The sequence below is a fragment of the Vombatus ursinus genome, unplaced genomic scaffold (assembly GCF_900497805.2).
Source record: "Vombatus ursinus unplaced genomic scaffold, bare-nosed wombat genome assembly UNPS02009975.1, whole genome shotgun sequence".
Taxonomy (NCBI): Eukaryota; Metazoa; Chordata; class Mammalia; order Diprotodontia; family Vombatidae; genus Vombatus; species Vombatus ursinus.
In genome coordinates this window covers 7,464,896-7,483,044 of record NW_020949753.1, presented here as the reverse complement: position 1 = coordinate 7,483,044, position 18,149 = coordinate 7,464,896, and the positions used below count along the sequence as shown (strand labels likewise).

General features: G+C 36.0%; 1 protein-coding gene across 2 annotated transcripts in view; it reads right to left on the bottom strand.

Moving 5' to 3' along the window:
* CDS1 (CDP-diacylglycerol synthase 1) overlaps nucleotides 1-18,149 on the bottom strand; it is a 74,721-nt gene that overhangs the window by 22,524 nt on the left and 34,048 nt on the right. For both annotated transcript variants that reach the window (XM_027853365.1, XM_027853366.1), the window contains exons 4-5: nucleotides 16,860-16,957; nucleotides 10,153-10,292 (exon numbers count right to left, since the gene is read on the bottom strand). In XM_027853365.1, the coding sequence (XP_027709166.1) occupies nucleotides 10,153-10,292; nucleotides 16,860-16,957 (238 nt within the window). The remainder of the gene's footprint in view (nucleotides 1-10,152; nucleotides 10,293-16,859; nucleotides 16,958-18,149) is intronic.

The window sequence follows — 18,149 nt, the reverse complement described above, 5'->3', positions numbered from 1 at the left end:
ACATAGAGCTGGGCTCAGAAACACCTTCAACTCAATAGGGAAATAGGAGGGAATAGGTAGAAGGAGCTGGATGGGGGCGTAGAGGAATAGAGTAGGTTCAGGGAGAGATCAGTGGAAAAAAAAAACCAACTTTATAAACTCATCCACAAAACAGAAGTAGATAGCAGAATGGACTGGAAATCAGAATTTAACAACATACAGTTTATAAGAAACCCACCTGAAACATAAAGACACATATTGAGAACAAGAGGCAGAATCAAAATTATGTTTCAACTGAACTCAAAAAAAATTGGATTAGTGGGGACAGCTAGGTGGCACAGTGGATAGAACACCGGCCCTGGATTCAGGAGGACCTGAGTTCAAATTCGGCCTCAGACACAAAACACTTACTAGCTGGGTGACTCTGGGCAAGTCACTTAACCCCATTGCCTAGCCAAAAAAAAAAAAAAAATTGGATTAGCAAGCACGATATCAGATAAGACAAAAAAATAGACTTGATTTAAAGAGATAAGTGGGGAAACTACATTATTCTGAAAGGTACTGATTAATGAATTAATATTAATGATGAATTAATATTAATACTTATATATTTGGATACACAGACAATAAAACTATAATAATGGAGGAATCTCAGTGTGTCCCTTTTAGATCTAGATAAATCTAACCAAAAAATAAACAAGAAATTAAGAACTCAAGTTCTATTTAAATAGAATTTTAGAAAAATTAGATATGATAGTTCTCTTGCAACTTTTGAATGGTATCAGAAAGGAGTACACATATTTCTGGCTAAGGATGGCACCTAAAAAAAAAGACCATGTTCATGAGAGGCATAAACTCCTCAGAAACAAACGCAGAAAAACACAAATAATAGAAACATTTTAATGACTACAATGAAATAAAAATTTTATTCAATAAAAGGCCATGGAAGAAAGAATTCAAACTTAATACCAAAGAACTGGTGGTCAAAGAATAAATCATAAAAAGCTAATTTCATTGAAAATAATGCCAATGAGAAAACCTACGAAAATTTTGGTCATGGAGCCATGGCAATCTCTGGGGATAAATTTATTTCTGCAAACATCTTCACTGACAAAAGAACAGACCAATGAATTGGGCATGCTAATAAACCTAAAAAACCAAATTTCAAAAAACACCAAAATGTAAATCCTAAAAATATAATAGGAGTAACAAAATTGAAAGCACCTGAGAATTAATGTAAAAGAAAAAAAAAACACCAGGAGCTGTTTTTTCTTTCCCTCAAGACTCAATAAAATAGATAAACCATTGCCTACTTTGATTTTTTTTAAAAAAAGGGAAAAACAAAATTAGAATAAAACTGAAAAAAAATTGATAATAAATTAAGAGATATTGAGGTGCCACATCACTTGGCCAACATGACAAACCAGGAAAATGATAAATGTTGGAGAAGATGTGGGAAAACTGGAACACTAATGCATTGTTGGTGGAGTTGTGAAATGATTCAACCATTTTGGAGAGCAATTTGGAACCATGCCCAAAGGGCTATAAAAATGTGCATGCTCTTTGACCCAGCAATAGCACTTCTAGGGCTGTATCCCAAAGAGATCATAAAAATGGGGAAAGGACCCAAGTGTACAAAAATATTTATAGCAGATCTTTTTGTGGCGGCAAAGAATTGGAAACTGAGAGGATGCCCATCAACTGGGGAATGGCTGAACAAGTTGTGGTATATGAATGTAATGTAATGGAATACTATTGTGTTATAAGAAATGATGAGCAGGCAGACTTTGGAAAAACCTGGAAAGACTTGTATGGACTGATGCCTAGTGAAGTGAGCAGAACCAGGAGAACATTGTACGCAGTAACAGCCACGTTGTGCAATGACTAACATTGATAGACTTAGCCCTTCTCAGCAATGCAAGGATCTAAGACATCTCCAAAGATCTCATGATGGAAAATGCTATCCACATCCAAAGAAAGAACTATGGAGTTTGAATGCAGATCGAAGCATACTATTTGGTATTTTTTTTCTTCTGTTTTGTTTTCTCTTTCTTGTGGTTCCTCCTATTGGTTCTAATTCTTCCTTACAACATCACTAATGTGAAAATATGTTTAATAGGAATATATATGTATAGCCTATATCAGATTGCATGCCGTCTTGGGGAGGGAGATGTAGAAAAATTTAAAACTCAAAAGCTTATGGAAGTGACTGTTGATAAATCAAAATAAAATAATAATAAAAGAAAAATAAATTAAAAGATAAGCAAATTACAAACTAGTTTACACATGACTGTTGCAATAGATGTAGAACAAACAATTGATAAAATACTGTACCCATTTCCATTAAAAACCTTAGAAAAGTAGGAGTAAATGGTATTTCCTTAATATGTTAATATCTGTCAAAAAACCAAGCAAGCAAAATATGTAATGTGAATATACTAGAAGCCTAAAGTCAGGAATAAAACAAGAATGGACATTATTACACTTCTTTTGGATATAGTGCTAAAAATGCTAGCTATAATAATAAGACAAGAAAAAATTAAAGTGGGTAAGCACACCTTAGAAGGAGAAAGAATGATCACTTTAGTGATATGATTGATGACTTACTTAGAAAACGCTAGAATCAATTAAATTGACTGATATAACTAAAGCAGTAGGTTACACAGTAAGACCCACATAAATCAGTTTATCTGTATATTACCATAAAAATTCACCAAGAAGAGATAAAGTAATCTCATTCAAAATAATTGCAGAATATATAAAATACTTGGTAGTCTACCTCCTAAGACAAAGATAAATATTACACAAATATAGAACACTTGATGGAAATACAGACCTAAATAACTAAAGAAATATTAATTGCACATGGGTAGGCTGAGCTGATATGAAAATAATATTACCTAAACTGATTTACTTATTCAGTAACATACAAATGAAATTCACAAAAGATTAATTTATAAAGACTTTAGAAAAAACAATAATGAAATTCATTTGGAAGAACAAAAAGGTCAAGAATTTCAAAGGAAATAATATTAAAAAAAAAGTGGCTAAGTCATACTAGCTATACCAGATTTTAAACTATACTGCAAAGTAGTATGCATCAAAATGATTTGGTAATGCTTAAAAATTGAGATCAATTCCTCGAACACATTAGGAACACAAAATACTGTAGCAAGTGAACTTGGTGGCTTAGTGTTTGATAAGCCTGAAGACCAACAGCTGCTAAGGTTAAGACCTTATTTTTTAACTGCTTGGAAAACTGGACAATGGTCTGGTAGAAATTAGACTTAGGCCAACACCTTCTACCACATGCCAAAAGTTAAGTTCCCAATGGATGCAGGCCATAAATACAAATGGTCACATAATAAACACATGGGATAAAAAAGGAAGAAATTACCTTTCAGGTACATGGATAAGAGAAGAGTTCATCACCAAACAACAGAGATGACTTAAGATGATAAAATGGACAATTCTGATTACATAAAGTTTTTGCACAAACCCAATTCAGCTAAAACTAGAAGGGAAACAGGTAACTGGGGAAAATCTTTTCAGCAAGTTTCTCTGATATCGATCTCATTTCTAAGACATATAGAGAACTGATTCAAATGTTTAAGAGCCATTTCTCAATAGGTCAACAGAAAAGAACAGGTCATAAGCTATGAACAGGCAGTTTTCAAAAGATGAAATCAAATGATACTCAGGGAAGGAGCTGGAAACTGAAAGATCCCCATCAATTGTGGAACCACTGAACAAATTATGGCGTATGAATGTGGTGGATTAGCATTATGCCATAAGAAACGATGTAAGGGACTATTTCAGAGAAAACTGGCAAGATCTGTATGAACTGATGCAGAGTGAAGCAAGCAGACCCAGGAGAACAATTTATATAACAACACTGTAAAGACAAAAAACTGTGAAAGAGCTAAGAATTCTAATCAACACAATGACCAGTCATGATTCCAGGAGACTTCATTCTCAAAGAGGACCAAAATGACACCACTGGGTTGGAGTCAAGGCACACTGCTGTCCAGCTGGCTGATCGATACAAGCGCAGGTACAAACAGTCCTTATGAACATTTGGAGTGGATATGTCTCTAAATTTGTACATCAGACATTTCTTCTGAGCTACTGCAATTCTGCTTCACTCACAGAGCACAGTGCCTTCTTTGGCATGGGCACACCGTACTGGCGGTCCTTTGCCAGTGTCTGCCATGTCACACAATCAATTCCAAAGTTTTTCCAGAGAGTCCTTGACAGTGTCATTGCACTGCTTCTTCTGACCACCATGTGAGCACCTGCCTTGCATAAGTTCTCCACAAAATAATCTTTCAGGCAAACAAATCCCCCCTCCCCCAAAACCTTTACAACCAATATACATAGGCGGTTTCAGAGAAATTTGGGAAGACCTGTAGAACTGACGTAGAGGAAGCGGAACCAGGAGAACAATTTATACAATATCATATACACAACCAACATTCAAAATTTTAAAGAACTCTGATCAATCCAACGACCCATCATGGTTCTAGAGGACTGATGATGAAACATGTTATGCAAACGTTCTGACAGAGTTAACAGACTGAAGATGTGGAACGAAACATTTCTGGACATGGCCAATGCAGGAATTTGTCTTTCTTAACTAGTCATATTTATCTTAAAGGTTTGAGTTTTCTTTCCAATTTTGACTGGTCATTGTGTTGATTAGAATTCTTAGCTCTTTCACAGTTTTTTGTCTTTACAGTGTTGTTATATAAATTGTTCTCCTGGGTCTGCTTGCTTCACTCTGCATCAGTTCATACAGACCTTGCCAGGTTTCTCTGAAATAGTCCCGTGCATCATTTCTTATGGCATAATGCTAATCCAATACATTCAGGAGAAGCTAGAGGAAGGCAAGGCTGCAAAAAAAAAAAAAAAAAAAAAAAAAGTAAAAAGAGGCACTTCATGTTTTTGCTTTTCAGGGCTCAGACAAGAACAGAAGTAAGATCAGAAAGAATCACAAGCAAGAAAACCTTGAAGGTTATAGGTTGAATTTATTACATACTTAAAATTAAAAGCAAACTTGCAACAACAAAGATTTAGTTTCATATACTTTCCTCTTCTGTTCTATAAATACTAAATCACACATTATCAAAGACACTGCAAAACTGTTTAAAAATTAAAAACCGAATAGGTTAGATTTATAGCAGGGATATAAGGATGGTTCAATATTAGGAAAACATTTTGTATACTATATCATAACAGTAACAAAAATCAACAAAAAAATATGATAAAGTCAGGAAAAGCTAAGTCCTAGCACTCATTTATGCTGGGAAAGCTAAAATTAACAGGAATAAAAGAAGCCTGCCTTAAAATATGGTCAAAAGCACCTACATAATGTTGATAACTAGTACTACTTACAATGTAAAAACATAGTCATACCAGTAAGATAAGACATAAAGCAAGGATGCTTCCATTATTATTTAATATTGCTAAAAATGTAAAAGCAATTCAGATAGTTAGAGAATAAGATAAAGTCTAGATTTGCAGATGATATTATGGTTTACTAAAAAGAACCCTAGAGATGTTGAAAAATCAAAATTGATTTTTAAAAAAGGACAAAAAAAGTCCACTAAAAATATCTACAAAATATACGTGGGAGTTAACCTACCAAGACACCCAAAAGCTTAAGCATTCTTTACAGAAATCAGTCAATAGACATTGATAAAGCACCAACTATGTGCCAGGCACTGTGCTAAGTGCTAGGGATTCAAATTAAACAAAACAAAACAAAAAACAAAATAACAAAAAACCAAACCAGTTCCTGCTGTCAAGGAGCTTACAATCTAATGGGGGAAAACAATGCACAAAAGGAAGCTGAAAAGCAGGAAAGAGGTGCAAGGCCCAGGTACTCTTGGGAGAAATGAGATATTCTGAGCTGAGTTCTCTCCTTAAATGGAAGTTTGGAGTTCATAGCCCCACCCTCCAATCAGAGAGGCAGAGGTTGGTGATGAGATGTGACAAGATTCTGGGGTTATATTAATAATGGGCTTCCTCGTGCATGGTGGAGAAGTCAGAAGTCCCAAAGTAGGACAGCCAGGTGAGAAATGTCTGAGCTAAGCTCTCTTCCTTAAATGGAATCAATCATTGCTCATGTCAAAATTAAGTCACATCAAAAAATAAATACCTCATCTTACAGATTTAGTATTATTAACAAACTATCAAGAATTTTTTTTCACATAAAACTACACAAAATTAGAGCTATTCATAGGGAAGAACATAAAAAGTTTGGAATTGGAATAATTGGAAAAAGAGGGGTCATGAAGGACCAGATCTGAAACTATAATGCAAAGCAGCCATCATCACAAACTATTTGGTTCTTGATTTAAAAAAACAAACAAACAAACCAGAGGAACAGATTAAATAAGATCTTGAAGCAAATGAACATAGTAGTAGCCCAGTGTTTAATAGACCCAAGAGCACAAATCATGGGTATTATGACGCTGGATTTGTTAAGAACTGCTAATAATGCTGGAAAGCTGTCTGACAGAAATTAGGGTTAAACCAAGACCTTATACCATCTACCATCATAAGCTCTAAAAGGACATATCTCCTAAATAAAAAGTCATGTAATTTTAAATAACATATGAGGTAGTACCTTTTAGTTGTGTGATTAAGGAAAAACAAAGTAAACAAATAGAGGTTATTATAAAAATAACTATAAGTTAAAGGTGAGGGGAAAAAGAATGCTCATGAAATTAAATTTCAATTTTATAGATTTAAGGTGTATTGAATTTTGAGACAGTAATGAGTTTCTGGGTCGCAGTCTGAATTTTTTATGTGCATTTTTTTTGGATGCAGCAAAATCTGCAAATTGTTTTATTGTTGTTAATGTTCTTATTTACATAATTGAAGCCAGAATTACAAGTATTATTTGGGTTCAGCACCTTCTGGTTTGTAGCATTCCACATATCCTCATATTTTTTAGTATTTTTTATATTTGATATTTCTTATGGCTTTATATTTCATTGCATTTCTAAACCACAGTCTGTTGTGTCATTCCATATTAATTTGACATATAGGTTGTATTTCTGCTATTATTAAAAATGTTACTATTAATATTTAATGCCAACAGGTCTTTCATTCCTTTAGACAGCTGGTTCTGAAATGACTCTCCTTTCAATAGACTTTCCTGTAACAGTAAATTTCTTTCCTCTGTGATCATATTCAGGGCTTCCACATCCAAGGCCTTCTGACTTATTAGAGGTGTAAATAGAAAAAAAATAAAGCCATGTTTTTTGATGCATTAAAAAAAATCACTTTCCAATGAACTTTTCCTCACAACGTAGGCCTCTCTTGTAACAGAAACACAGTTAAGCAAAATAAACCAATGAAGTGATGGCTTTTGAAAATTACTACCTCACTGGCACCCACAGCCCATTACTTCCCTGCCAAGAGGAAGGAGGAGGACTTCACCCACTATTGATTCTCTTCACGAAGGATTCAGGATACGACAAGGCTTCTAAGTATTCTAGAGAGCCTTTGGTCTCTTTCTTTTTTTAATATAAAACATTATTTTCCTAAATATTTTTTTACTGCTTTCCCCATATTGATCTTCCAAATGAAGTAACTGGGTAACCAAGGAGGTGAGGGTGGGGAGTATCAGAAAAGGCATTATCTTTTTCCTCTTTCTCTAGCTTATATCACACGATTCCTTTGTTCTGGAACCTAAAACTACTACTAGGATAGGTGTTCCAAAAGGTTTAGTCCAGTTTTAAGCTATGACTTTTAGGATAGCTCAGAAACCCGGCCAGTACCAACCATGTTTAAATGGGGAAGCAGCGATTAACTCACCTTGCACTTCAGCAAGAGGATTAGCACGAGGATAACTGCTACACACTTAGCACACTCTGTTGCAGAAGATGAATTAGAAGACTTCTATTGAAGAATGTGGACTTTATCAAATCTCTCTCATCCACACAAAAACAAATTTATTCAGAGTGCAGATACATTGTAATTTCAGCTGACCTAACCAAGAAGTTTGTGTTCTCATCGAAATAACAAGAAAATATACACTATCCATTTAGTACAAGGATGGGGAACTTGTGGCCTCAAGGCCACATGTGGCCCTCTAGGTCCTCAAGCGTGGCCCTTAGCCTAAATCCAAACTTCACAGAACAAATCCCCTTCATAAGAGGATTTGTTCTGTACAACTTGGACTCAGTCCAAAGGCCGCACCTGAGGACGTAGAAGGCCACACGTGGCGTCGAGGACGCAGGTTCCTCACCGCTGGTTAGTATTACTAAAGCACTAAGTAATGTTTGAATTGTTGTTTATGCATGTCCAACTCTTCATGACCACATCTGAGGAAACTGAAGTAAACAGGGTTAAGTGACTTGCCCAGGGTCACACAGTTAGTGTCTGAGGCTAAATGTGAACACAGGAAGATGAGTCTTCCTGACTCCAGGTCAGGCAACAATCCATTGCGCCACCTAGCTATCCCAATTTCTGAATCACCCAGCCTCATTCAGTTATGTACCCAATAACAATACCATAAATCCTCACTTCCATACAACTGTATAGAAACATTTCAAGAATTCAAAGCTTTTAGATAAAAGGAAACATCATGACAGGCCATCATTTAAATTAGTGAAAAGGAGAAAGACGTAAAACAACCAAGTCCCTCCAGATGAGTAAAGGAACTTAATGTTTTAAAAACAGTCAATGAAAAATATGGCCAATTGGATTGACTAGGGTTTAAGATGTAGTGATATGCGCCACCACAGAAACTTGATCAGAAAAAACCCCAAACAAATATAGAGACACCCTGGGAAAGAGTGAAAGAAGACCACTCCCAAAGGCTCTGTCTGACACGTTCTTGAAACAAAATTTCAAGTCATCTGGCAGAACAAATTCAATACTCTTAGTGATGGCCATTCAGCCCTGTATTTATTCTGCTGCACTGATTATAATTTCACACAGACTTCTTACCCCAAAATAGGTTTCATCCTTTTATACAGCAGGACTGCTTTTCCTAAACCTAGACCAAAGAACTGTCCTCTCCAAATGTTAGGGAGATACTTTGGAAAGGAAGCAAGGGAGCAAGAAGAGAGTGAATAGAGAATGTGGATGAAAAGAGTGGGCAACACCTGTGAGAAGGAAGCATCACAGGGTAAGGAAGAACCCTGGACTTGGAAGCCAGGAGAGCTGGGATCAAAGGATGCCCTGACATTCACTGCGGTGGGGCAGTAGGACAATCACTCTACCTCTTCCACTTTGTTTCCTTGTGGATAAAAATGGAAATAGTAACATCTCATCTGATTATTGTGAGGTTGAAGTAACTGAAATACGCAGTGTGTCTGTAAATCTTAAAGTACTCTGTGTTTATCATTATTATTTGGAAACTATGAGGGGCTGATAATTATCATTAGAGTTTATTTGATCTTACTTCACTTCCGAACTATTCTATTATCTGTCTACTGACTTTAGTTAAAGTAGGAATCTCTGCATATAGAAATGGAGTCATTGAAGGAGGAAGTCATATGTATAAGCATGAGATTTAACTTTATGAATGAGATTTAAAGTATTTTCACATTGCTTTGTATATATTTCTAAAAATTTAGTTGTCAATAGAAAGAGCATCCTAACTCTTTTGTTTAAAGTTTGGATTAATATGGTAGTAATATAATCATTCATTTCTTGAGTAATTGCTAATGACCAGCGCTCAAATAGGGATCCCCTCCACAAAAACTCACTTAATCTATGTGTGTCAATGCAAATTTTAAAAATCATTCCCCAAATAAAAAATTGATTACTTTGAAAAAAAAAGAATTCTAACTACTTCTAACTTCTAATTTTAAAATACACATTATAGCATTATTTTAAAATGTTTCTAATGATCTTGGGGAAAGTATTAATGACTCCGTACTGACAGTATGTAAACCATACTTTCTACCTCCATAATTTCTAGATAGTGCTTCCAAGTAGCATGACCTATTTACCATAAAAGCAATTCCTATTGTAGCACTTCCACTAGGGGCTTCCCCTTATTTCAAGACCATCCACAGCCAAGCTGTCTATACATGGAATGAGAAATGGAATGAAATGAAAAGATGACATAAAAATAAAGATTTACTACAAGATACATTTGATATAAATACACCAACCACAATCTGAAAGAGGAATTCTCTCTTTGCTTACCTGCCAGATACAGTGCAAATGATATAAATCGATGGTAGCGTATAAGGAACTGAAGTTGCTCTTCTCTTTGAACAAATGTAGCAAAATAATCTGCTACAGTCTCTCCATAGAAAAAGTAGTTCACACACAGTAAAAAATACCTGTAATATAAGAACTATCAGCCTATTTTTCTTTGATGAACATGATGATCAGACACCCTCAATAGAGCTATCTTATACATAGAACAATACAAAAGAAAAATAAACAAAATGTTGAAAGGACTTAATCTTTTTAAAAATCAGTCCATCAAAACGTGCTTAACAGGGCTAGCCCAAATATTATTTTATGTTTTAATTTTAAGTTATTCTTAAAAGCTAGCTATTGCAATTAACATCTAATCAGTAGCAGTTAACATGTATTTTTAAAAACAGGTTACAATACAATTTCAGAGATTTCTTCTAGCTCTGTTTCAGTACAATTCCCTAAGGGGTACAAGGAGGGATGAAGGGGTATTAAAATCTGAAACTGTTATCTCTCCCATGGCCCAACTAAATTTAGTCTCTAGTCCCTCCAGCAAAGCAGTGGGAAAAGGTAAGGCCAGGGCTCACTTCTGATGTCACCCACCCCACTTTCTCTACCAAAAGAGCCCCTGCTCCACACTAACCCATTCAATGGCACCAGTTTCCTAGACTATGAACTGTTGAATTCTCTTCTCCCTTTCTTTATCCCGACATTTACTCCATCAATAAATCCTGCTACTTCTTCCCCTGGCATCTCTCTCACATCCATCTTTTTTCATGTGTACTACCTCTCCCCAGTCGAGTTCATCACCTTTTTCTTGATTATTACAATTGTCTTTTAGCCTTCCTGCATTCACTCTATGTGCATAATTGTGTGAGACTAATCTTCCTTAAACACCATTATTACTGCTTTAAACTTAAAAACAATTTTAATTTACTTTAAAAAATTGCTGCTTTAAACACCATTGTTTGCTGCTCAAAAACCTATGCTGACTCCCAGCGCCCAATGTAACAAGTCTGAATTCTCTGGCCTTCAAGGCCCCCAATAATCTGACCTTCATACTATCCCCCCAAGATATGCAGTGTTATTGTTCAATACCCACAATGCTTGGCTGGTCTCACACACACCACACCATGCCCACTGCTGCCTTCCTACCCAGGGATGTCCTACACCTATGGAAATCCTGCCCACCTCAAGTCCTGTGCTACTCCTGAAGCCCTCACTATTCAGGCTAATATTGTTCTCTATGAAATCCTATCATGCTTAGATATAGGACCACACAATTCGGTACTTAATCTCCACCCCCCACCCCCAAACATGTCCACATAGTCTCTATCAACTTAACCAGGGATCCATGTGAAGGGGCTGTGTTTCACTGAAAGATAGCATCTTACCAGGCACACAGCAGACTCAATAAATACCTAATGACTGACACAGCAATGCCTCACTTATTCAGGACAATGAAATTATCTTAGGGTTTATGAGGAGCATTCTACTCTTTGTATCAATGACTACAGGCACTGAGATTGAAATTTACTCTGCCTAGGGCATTAAGATGGATGGGCTAGGTACTACATGTTTTCTACCCTTTCTTACACCAGCAGGCACAGAAAAGGGCCCTTCATTGACCCAGACAGCACAGATTTCTTTTTTTTTTGTTTTTTTTTTTTGGTTAGGCAATGGGGTTAAGTGACCTGCCCAGGGTCACACATCTAGTTAAGTGTTATGTGTCTGAGGCCAGATTTGAACTCAGGTCCTCCTGAATCCAGGGCCAGTCCTCTATCCACTTCGCCACCTAGCTGCCCCGATAGCACAGCTTTCTCTAAGGACTGGTAGGAGATGGGTAGAAGCCACCTCACTACTGCAGTGATGATAGCTTGCCATCCTTTCCTTACACTTCCTCTCTGCACGAGAGGAAATCAGGACCACAACACCAACATAGCATGGCCAATGGAAGTCACTTCCAATAGTGGTTTGACTTGCTCAGTCATGCTAACAATCTGGACACCTTTAAAGTTATATATGGCAGCACTGACTCTAGTGATTTGACCATGTTACTTCATATAATTCTGTGAAATAGTTTTGATTTGGCATAAAAGTCCAATTGCAGCTCATTTATCTAGCAAATATGCTTCTCTAAATTTTATGAATGTCAAGTGAAATAATAAGAGTTGCAGCTCTGTGATTTAAAATGGATGGAGTACTGAACCTCACTTCCTATCAAGTTAACATTTTACAAATAGTTTAAAGGAAGAGGAATATCTTTGGTACATAGACTTAATATTAATAGGAAATCTAAAATGTCACATATGACCACACAATGTATGATTATAAATTGTGTAACGTTAAAAAGTTGGCAAGTTTTAGAAACATTAAATTTTGCTGTCTTTCAATTAAGTAGAGGAAAACAGGGAAGTGAGAAAGAAACTACAAAGACAATGTCAGTGACAAGATTATTGTCTTCAGATGAAATATGGACTATAAAAAGGTTGTTTCTGTGAATTGAATGAGTTGGAATAATGGGACTAATAAGGAGTGATAACAAATATTCTTTTAAGTAGAAGAGTAGCTCAGAGAAATTAAAAGGTTGAAGGGGCTGGAAGGAGAAGACTAACAGAGGTTGAAATGAGAAAACAGAATTGGAGCAATGAGAGAAAGAACCAGGTCAAGATGGGGTAGGGTGGGGTGGGGAAAAGACGGAGTGCACAGAGAAAGGCAATTAAGACTGAAAAAAAAAATACATTCATAATCAGGAATGGACTTTACTTGAGAAAATCAAATTCTCAAATTGATCTCTTATTGTGTTGGTAACTCCCTTTCAATACATCATTAACTCACGTAAATGTCTGTCCATCCTGTGCCGTTGCCGTCCATCTATTCCTCATCTTTGCTCAATATTACAACGACATCAATGGAGCTGTCTATCAGCTATCTCTTGTTCTTGCCTCAAATAACCTATTTACTTTTTCTCTCACACATGCTTTGATGGCATCCATTGGGCCAATTCTCCTTTTTGATTGCTGTCTGTAATGTGATAGAGTCTATTCACACCTTCGATGTCTCGTCATTGCCCTCTGGGGCAATACTCTCATATCTAATTCTTAGAAGACCATTACCCTAAACAGCTACAAAGCACTGGGAAAATGTAGGTAATGAGAAGATGGGTCTTTGTTTCATAGAAGTGTGAACAGGAGCAGAGCTTAGTTGCCTTTGATGAAATTACAAAATACTCTGCTACTATCTATCTACACAAAAATGTAAAAAATATATCCATACACACACACATACACACACACATATCCTTATTTATGGACTTGTGTATGTGTAAGCACATATATACTAATGTTCTATAGTTTGCCTATCCAAATGCTTATCATAGTCTGGACAAAAAGCAACCTTCATCCATTTGAGTTTCCAGGGGGAATAGTTATATCAAACTTGTGAGGAGTTTTCTGTATTTCATTCAAAATGCCTTCAATGTTAGATGCATTCAGTACAATGTCATTTGTAAATGGGAACCCCTGAAGTATCTCACCAACTAAATGGAATCCCTATTCATCTTGAACTCTCAACTGGATTTCCTTTATGAAAGTAAACATTTGTTTATTCTTTCCCTTATCTGTTACTGATAATCAAAAAGTTGAACAATTCTCTATTATTTTATCTTCCAATGAATCTTGTAAACGTTTGATCTATGCTTGAGAAACGTCTTAATGGAGAAGAACCTTTAATGTGGCATTTTGCTCTACCAATCAAATGCTCTCTTATAGTAAAAACCAATCAGCATAGTGGGATCTCATATTCAGCCAATTCTGCCATAATAAAGGTTTGATTTCTTGTAGAGTATCACTTACGAAGCCTACCTCTTTCTAATATCTAATCAAGTACACTCTATTATTCTCACTAAAATTTTATACAGATGGGAAAGTAGACATATATATTAGTGGCTACTGGTGTTCTTTAAGTGGCTGATTTTGGTTAGTAATGAGATGTCCGATTTTTCTATCCCTTTGGTATCCTCTTTCTTCTCTCTTAAGAACTAATCTCTAATGACCAGATAATTGTGTTGCCTTCAGCACACATCTTCTCTGTGTACATTTGGTAGAATATAGTTGCCTTTTCTGTCTTTGTTCCTTCTATTCTGTTTCTGTATCTTCTATAAGCATGTCTGGGAATTTGATTTTATAGTCAAGTGTAGGGGTTTCAACTGTCCTTGAGAGTGAAAATGTGTTATGTTCATTGGTCTCCTTTGAAGTGATACTAGTAATTTTCTACCATTCTTTTCTATAAGATTTTACAAATGAATTTATTATCTAAACTTGTCTTTCCCTTGGCTGCTATTTCTCTACTTAGCAAGTCATTCAAGTATTTGAGTGGATGTAGTTGTTAAGCACTTTTGTTTATTACTATGGTACTTGATTTACAATTAAACTTCTGTATGAAATCACTATAATTGATATCAATGTCCATTCTTATCCTATTCTTATAATGTATTAACTCGATTAAATAGGTCAGATTGCAATTGCTTTATGTCCCATCTTATTTTCTTACTTATATTAATTTTAATCTTTGTTCTAAGAAGCTGGTTCTCTAACTCTATACAATTTATTCTGGAATGATTCCCATGTTGGTAAGTTGTATTCTGTTAAAACAGGATCAATTTTTATTATGTTACCTGTTGCTTCCACGTCCAAAACCTGAATTTTTCTCAAAGAAAGTGTTCATGATATAGAAGCTTATGAATTCTGGCTATCCTACAAGTATTTGATATCTCTCGCTCCTGATTCCTGCTTCTGCAATTGCCAACACTTCTTCTGTTCTCATCTATTTCACCTTTGCACTGAAGTCAACAAGTATCAATGCATATATTGTCTTAATTCAGAGGGCTGCACTGAATCCTTCACCTTTCCACTCTCTGGAATTCATTTGTGAGTAAGCTGCAATTACTTTCATGGTATTCTTTCTGTTGTTGCTGCAAATACTTATCATAAGCACTGAAATGTAAGATTAACCAAATATCCCATGAAATGGTGTTCCTTGTTGCCTTGAGGCAAATGGTAAAAACAACTCTGTCAGCTCACCTGTCTCTTCCATAAAAATCTTTGAGCCGTCTTTCTCTTTAACTGGAGCATCATTTTATGTTATGGTTTTGTTTATGGGGAGACTATCAAGTCTCATAAGATCCAGATCCTCTAGTCTTTTCATTGATCACTAGACAAGGATCTCACACGTAGAGCCCGGCAGTACTCTACCTAAAAACTCTCATTTGTGGTACCCTTGCCCCCTTTCCCACCACTGTCACTCTCCAAGTAGAAGGGGGCCACAATGGATTGAAAACCATTTGGTATTGTTTTTGTCTTTCAGTGGGCTGCCATGGCCCACATGATCAGCAGGCCACCTTTCTGTGCTTAGCTAGGTTAGTCCTCAGAGTACAGTCTATTGTTGGAACCATACTGGAAGTTTTTCCAGCATGACAGAACCTGCCAGGGGCTACATTGTGTAGACACAGCCTTCATTAACTTAAGGAGGAGGCAAGAAAAAAGAAAAAAACACCAAGGAAAGAGAGGTAGGAGGAACTGTATCAAACATACCTTTCCTAGCTGTAATAGGCTACAATTACTAAAGCAAAAGGGACATTATACCTACCTAACTTTTCTTTTTGTTTACCAGTGATATTTGCTTAAGATAAGCTAGGATTTTGTTAAGTTACTTAGAAGACAGACTTCAAGTTTATCTTTTTTTTTTTAAGCTTGTCCTTTCACTATGCCAGACTGTTTTAATAGAAGATCAGATATTTAAAGGTGCTAGGTTATCAAACTTGCCAAAGTCCCCAAAACTACTTTTTTATTTCCACATTCCAAGGTTACAATTAATCACTTCAAATTGGCTATTCGCTCCTCTATTATTACATGAGTGATCAAACTATTCTTTCTTACATAAATTTTTTTTCAACTAGGAAAAGGTGAGGGTCAAGAGTATCTATTATTTTGAAGCCATGTGAACAATGATAATAGAACACCAATAATTAAGAAACAATTCTTATGAGTCAAGTTTAAAATGTTAACATCTTATGAGCATACTTAACTTGGTGAATATTATATACCACATTTTGGGTATCAGTACATTATTCTGAATTACAGGAATTGCTTCTTACCCACACTTCATCAACATTTCAAAGATTTACGGCAGAGTGGATAATTCCCTCAACCAAGGTAAATCACAATCCACTTCATTACTTAAATAGATAATCTTTGTCATTTGTGGTGAGTGACAAAGTTTGCCATGTGATGGTCAATCACCGGGTCATACGTCTCTCTAAACTCAGCTAAGTTGTTCCTTGGTCATCAAAGCACACATCTAGGCCCACAACGGAATCATTTCCAACTTCATAGGACCTGCCAGAATTTGTGCCGTTGGCACAGCCTTGAGGAATCAGAGCCTGACTCTTCATTATGAAGAGGTATTGGAGTAAGATCTCAGGCTTACTGAAAAAATCAAAGGAAAATTCAGGAAACATCAAACACTATTAGTATTTAATAAATACTAAAGAATTGGGGTTTGGCCTAGTAATCTTTTCACATCTCCCAAAGTGCAGACAATCCTTTGCCACAACCCAGATAGATGTATATTAAATGATAGTGTCAGTTCCTAGATTCTGGATTTACACAATATTCCGTTTTTTCAAATAAAAAAAACTTCAGACTTACCAGCTTAGTGTTCTAAACCATGGTAGCTCATAAGAACGATATACTCTATAGCCAATTGTAATAATTTCATGGAAGCATTTCACTTGGATGCCCAACACCTGCAATTATGAGAAAGATATTTTAGTTGACATGATGTCTAATACTTAAACAGTGTGGGATCAGAAATACCACCCAAAATTGAATATTTAAAAATTTTTCCCAATATTAGAAATAAAAATTTTTATAATGATTACAGTAACGGATAATAGTACGATCTAGCATTTATATTGCACTTTACGGTTTGCAAAGCTTTTATTTATTTCATTTGAACCTCACAACAGCAACCCTGTGATTCAGATGCTGTTTTCACTCTCATTTAAAGATGAAGAAATTGAGGCCAAGAAAAGTGACTTGTCCAGGACTGCAGTTATTAAGGGTCTGAGGCAGAATTTGAATTCTTCCTAATTCCAAGGCTGGCACTGTGGCCACTGTTCTCCACTTACTGTGGTGGGAAACTATTATTACCGAATACTTGCAGTTTCTCAACATTTCAATAATTTCATATGGAATTCCAGGAAATGATAACTTCCTAAGGAGTAAATAGACCATTCTCTGTTCTTAAAGAGTACAATGGTCTTAGGTCAGGTTGAAAATATAGCTAGTATTGGGGGCCGCTGGGTGGCGCAGTGGATAGAGCACCAGCCCTAGATTCAGGAGGACCTGAGTTCAAATCCAGCCTCAGACACATCACACTTACTAGCTGTGTGACCCTGGGCAAGTCACTTAACCCCACTGCCTACCCAAAAAAAAGAAAGAAAGAAAATATAGCTAGTATTGAAGAAACTTAGGTTTATTCAAGGAAAGAGTTGGTGTTTTCTAATAATCAAGACAGCTATAAGTCAAGGGTGTGATTAAAATTTCTCAGCCTGGTCTACGAACAGATTTCTTCACCTTCATAAAACTGGTAAACTTCAGCCTCTGTACGTAATGGTTTTATTTCACTTAAGTTACATTTTTTCCTTTTTTTTTTTAATTTCTGTAGTAAAGTAGTTTTTTTTAATTCTGTGTCTCAAATGAATTGAGGAAATAAGAATTTCTGTCCATACCAGGACGATGAATTGTTTAATATCCAGGAGGTCAAGTATGGGCTTTGAAAGAGTGATGACTTGGGAAAAAAAAGTTGGAAGCAACTGTTTAAAATGTATCTTTCTCTCTGTGCCCCCCTTCTCCTGCCCTGCTTGTTGAGGTTCTTCAAAGCAACTTCTGTAATCTATTCTTTTTACCCTAGGCCAAACCAAACAGGATCAGCAT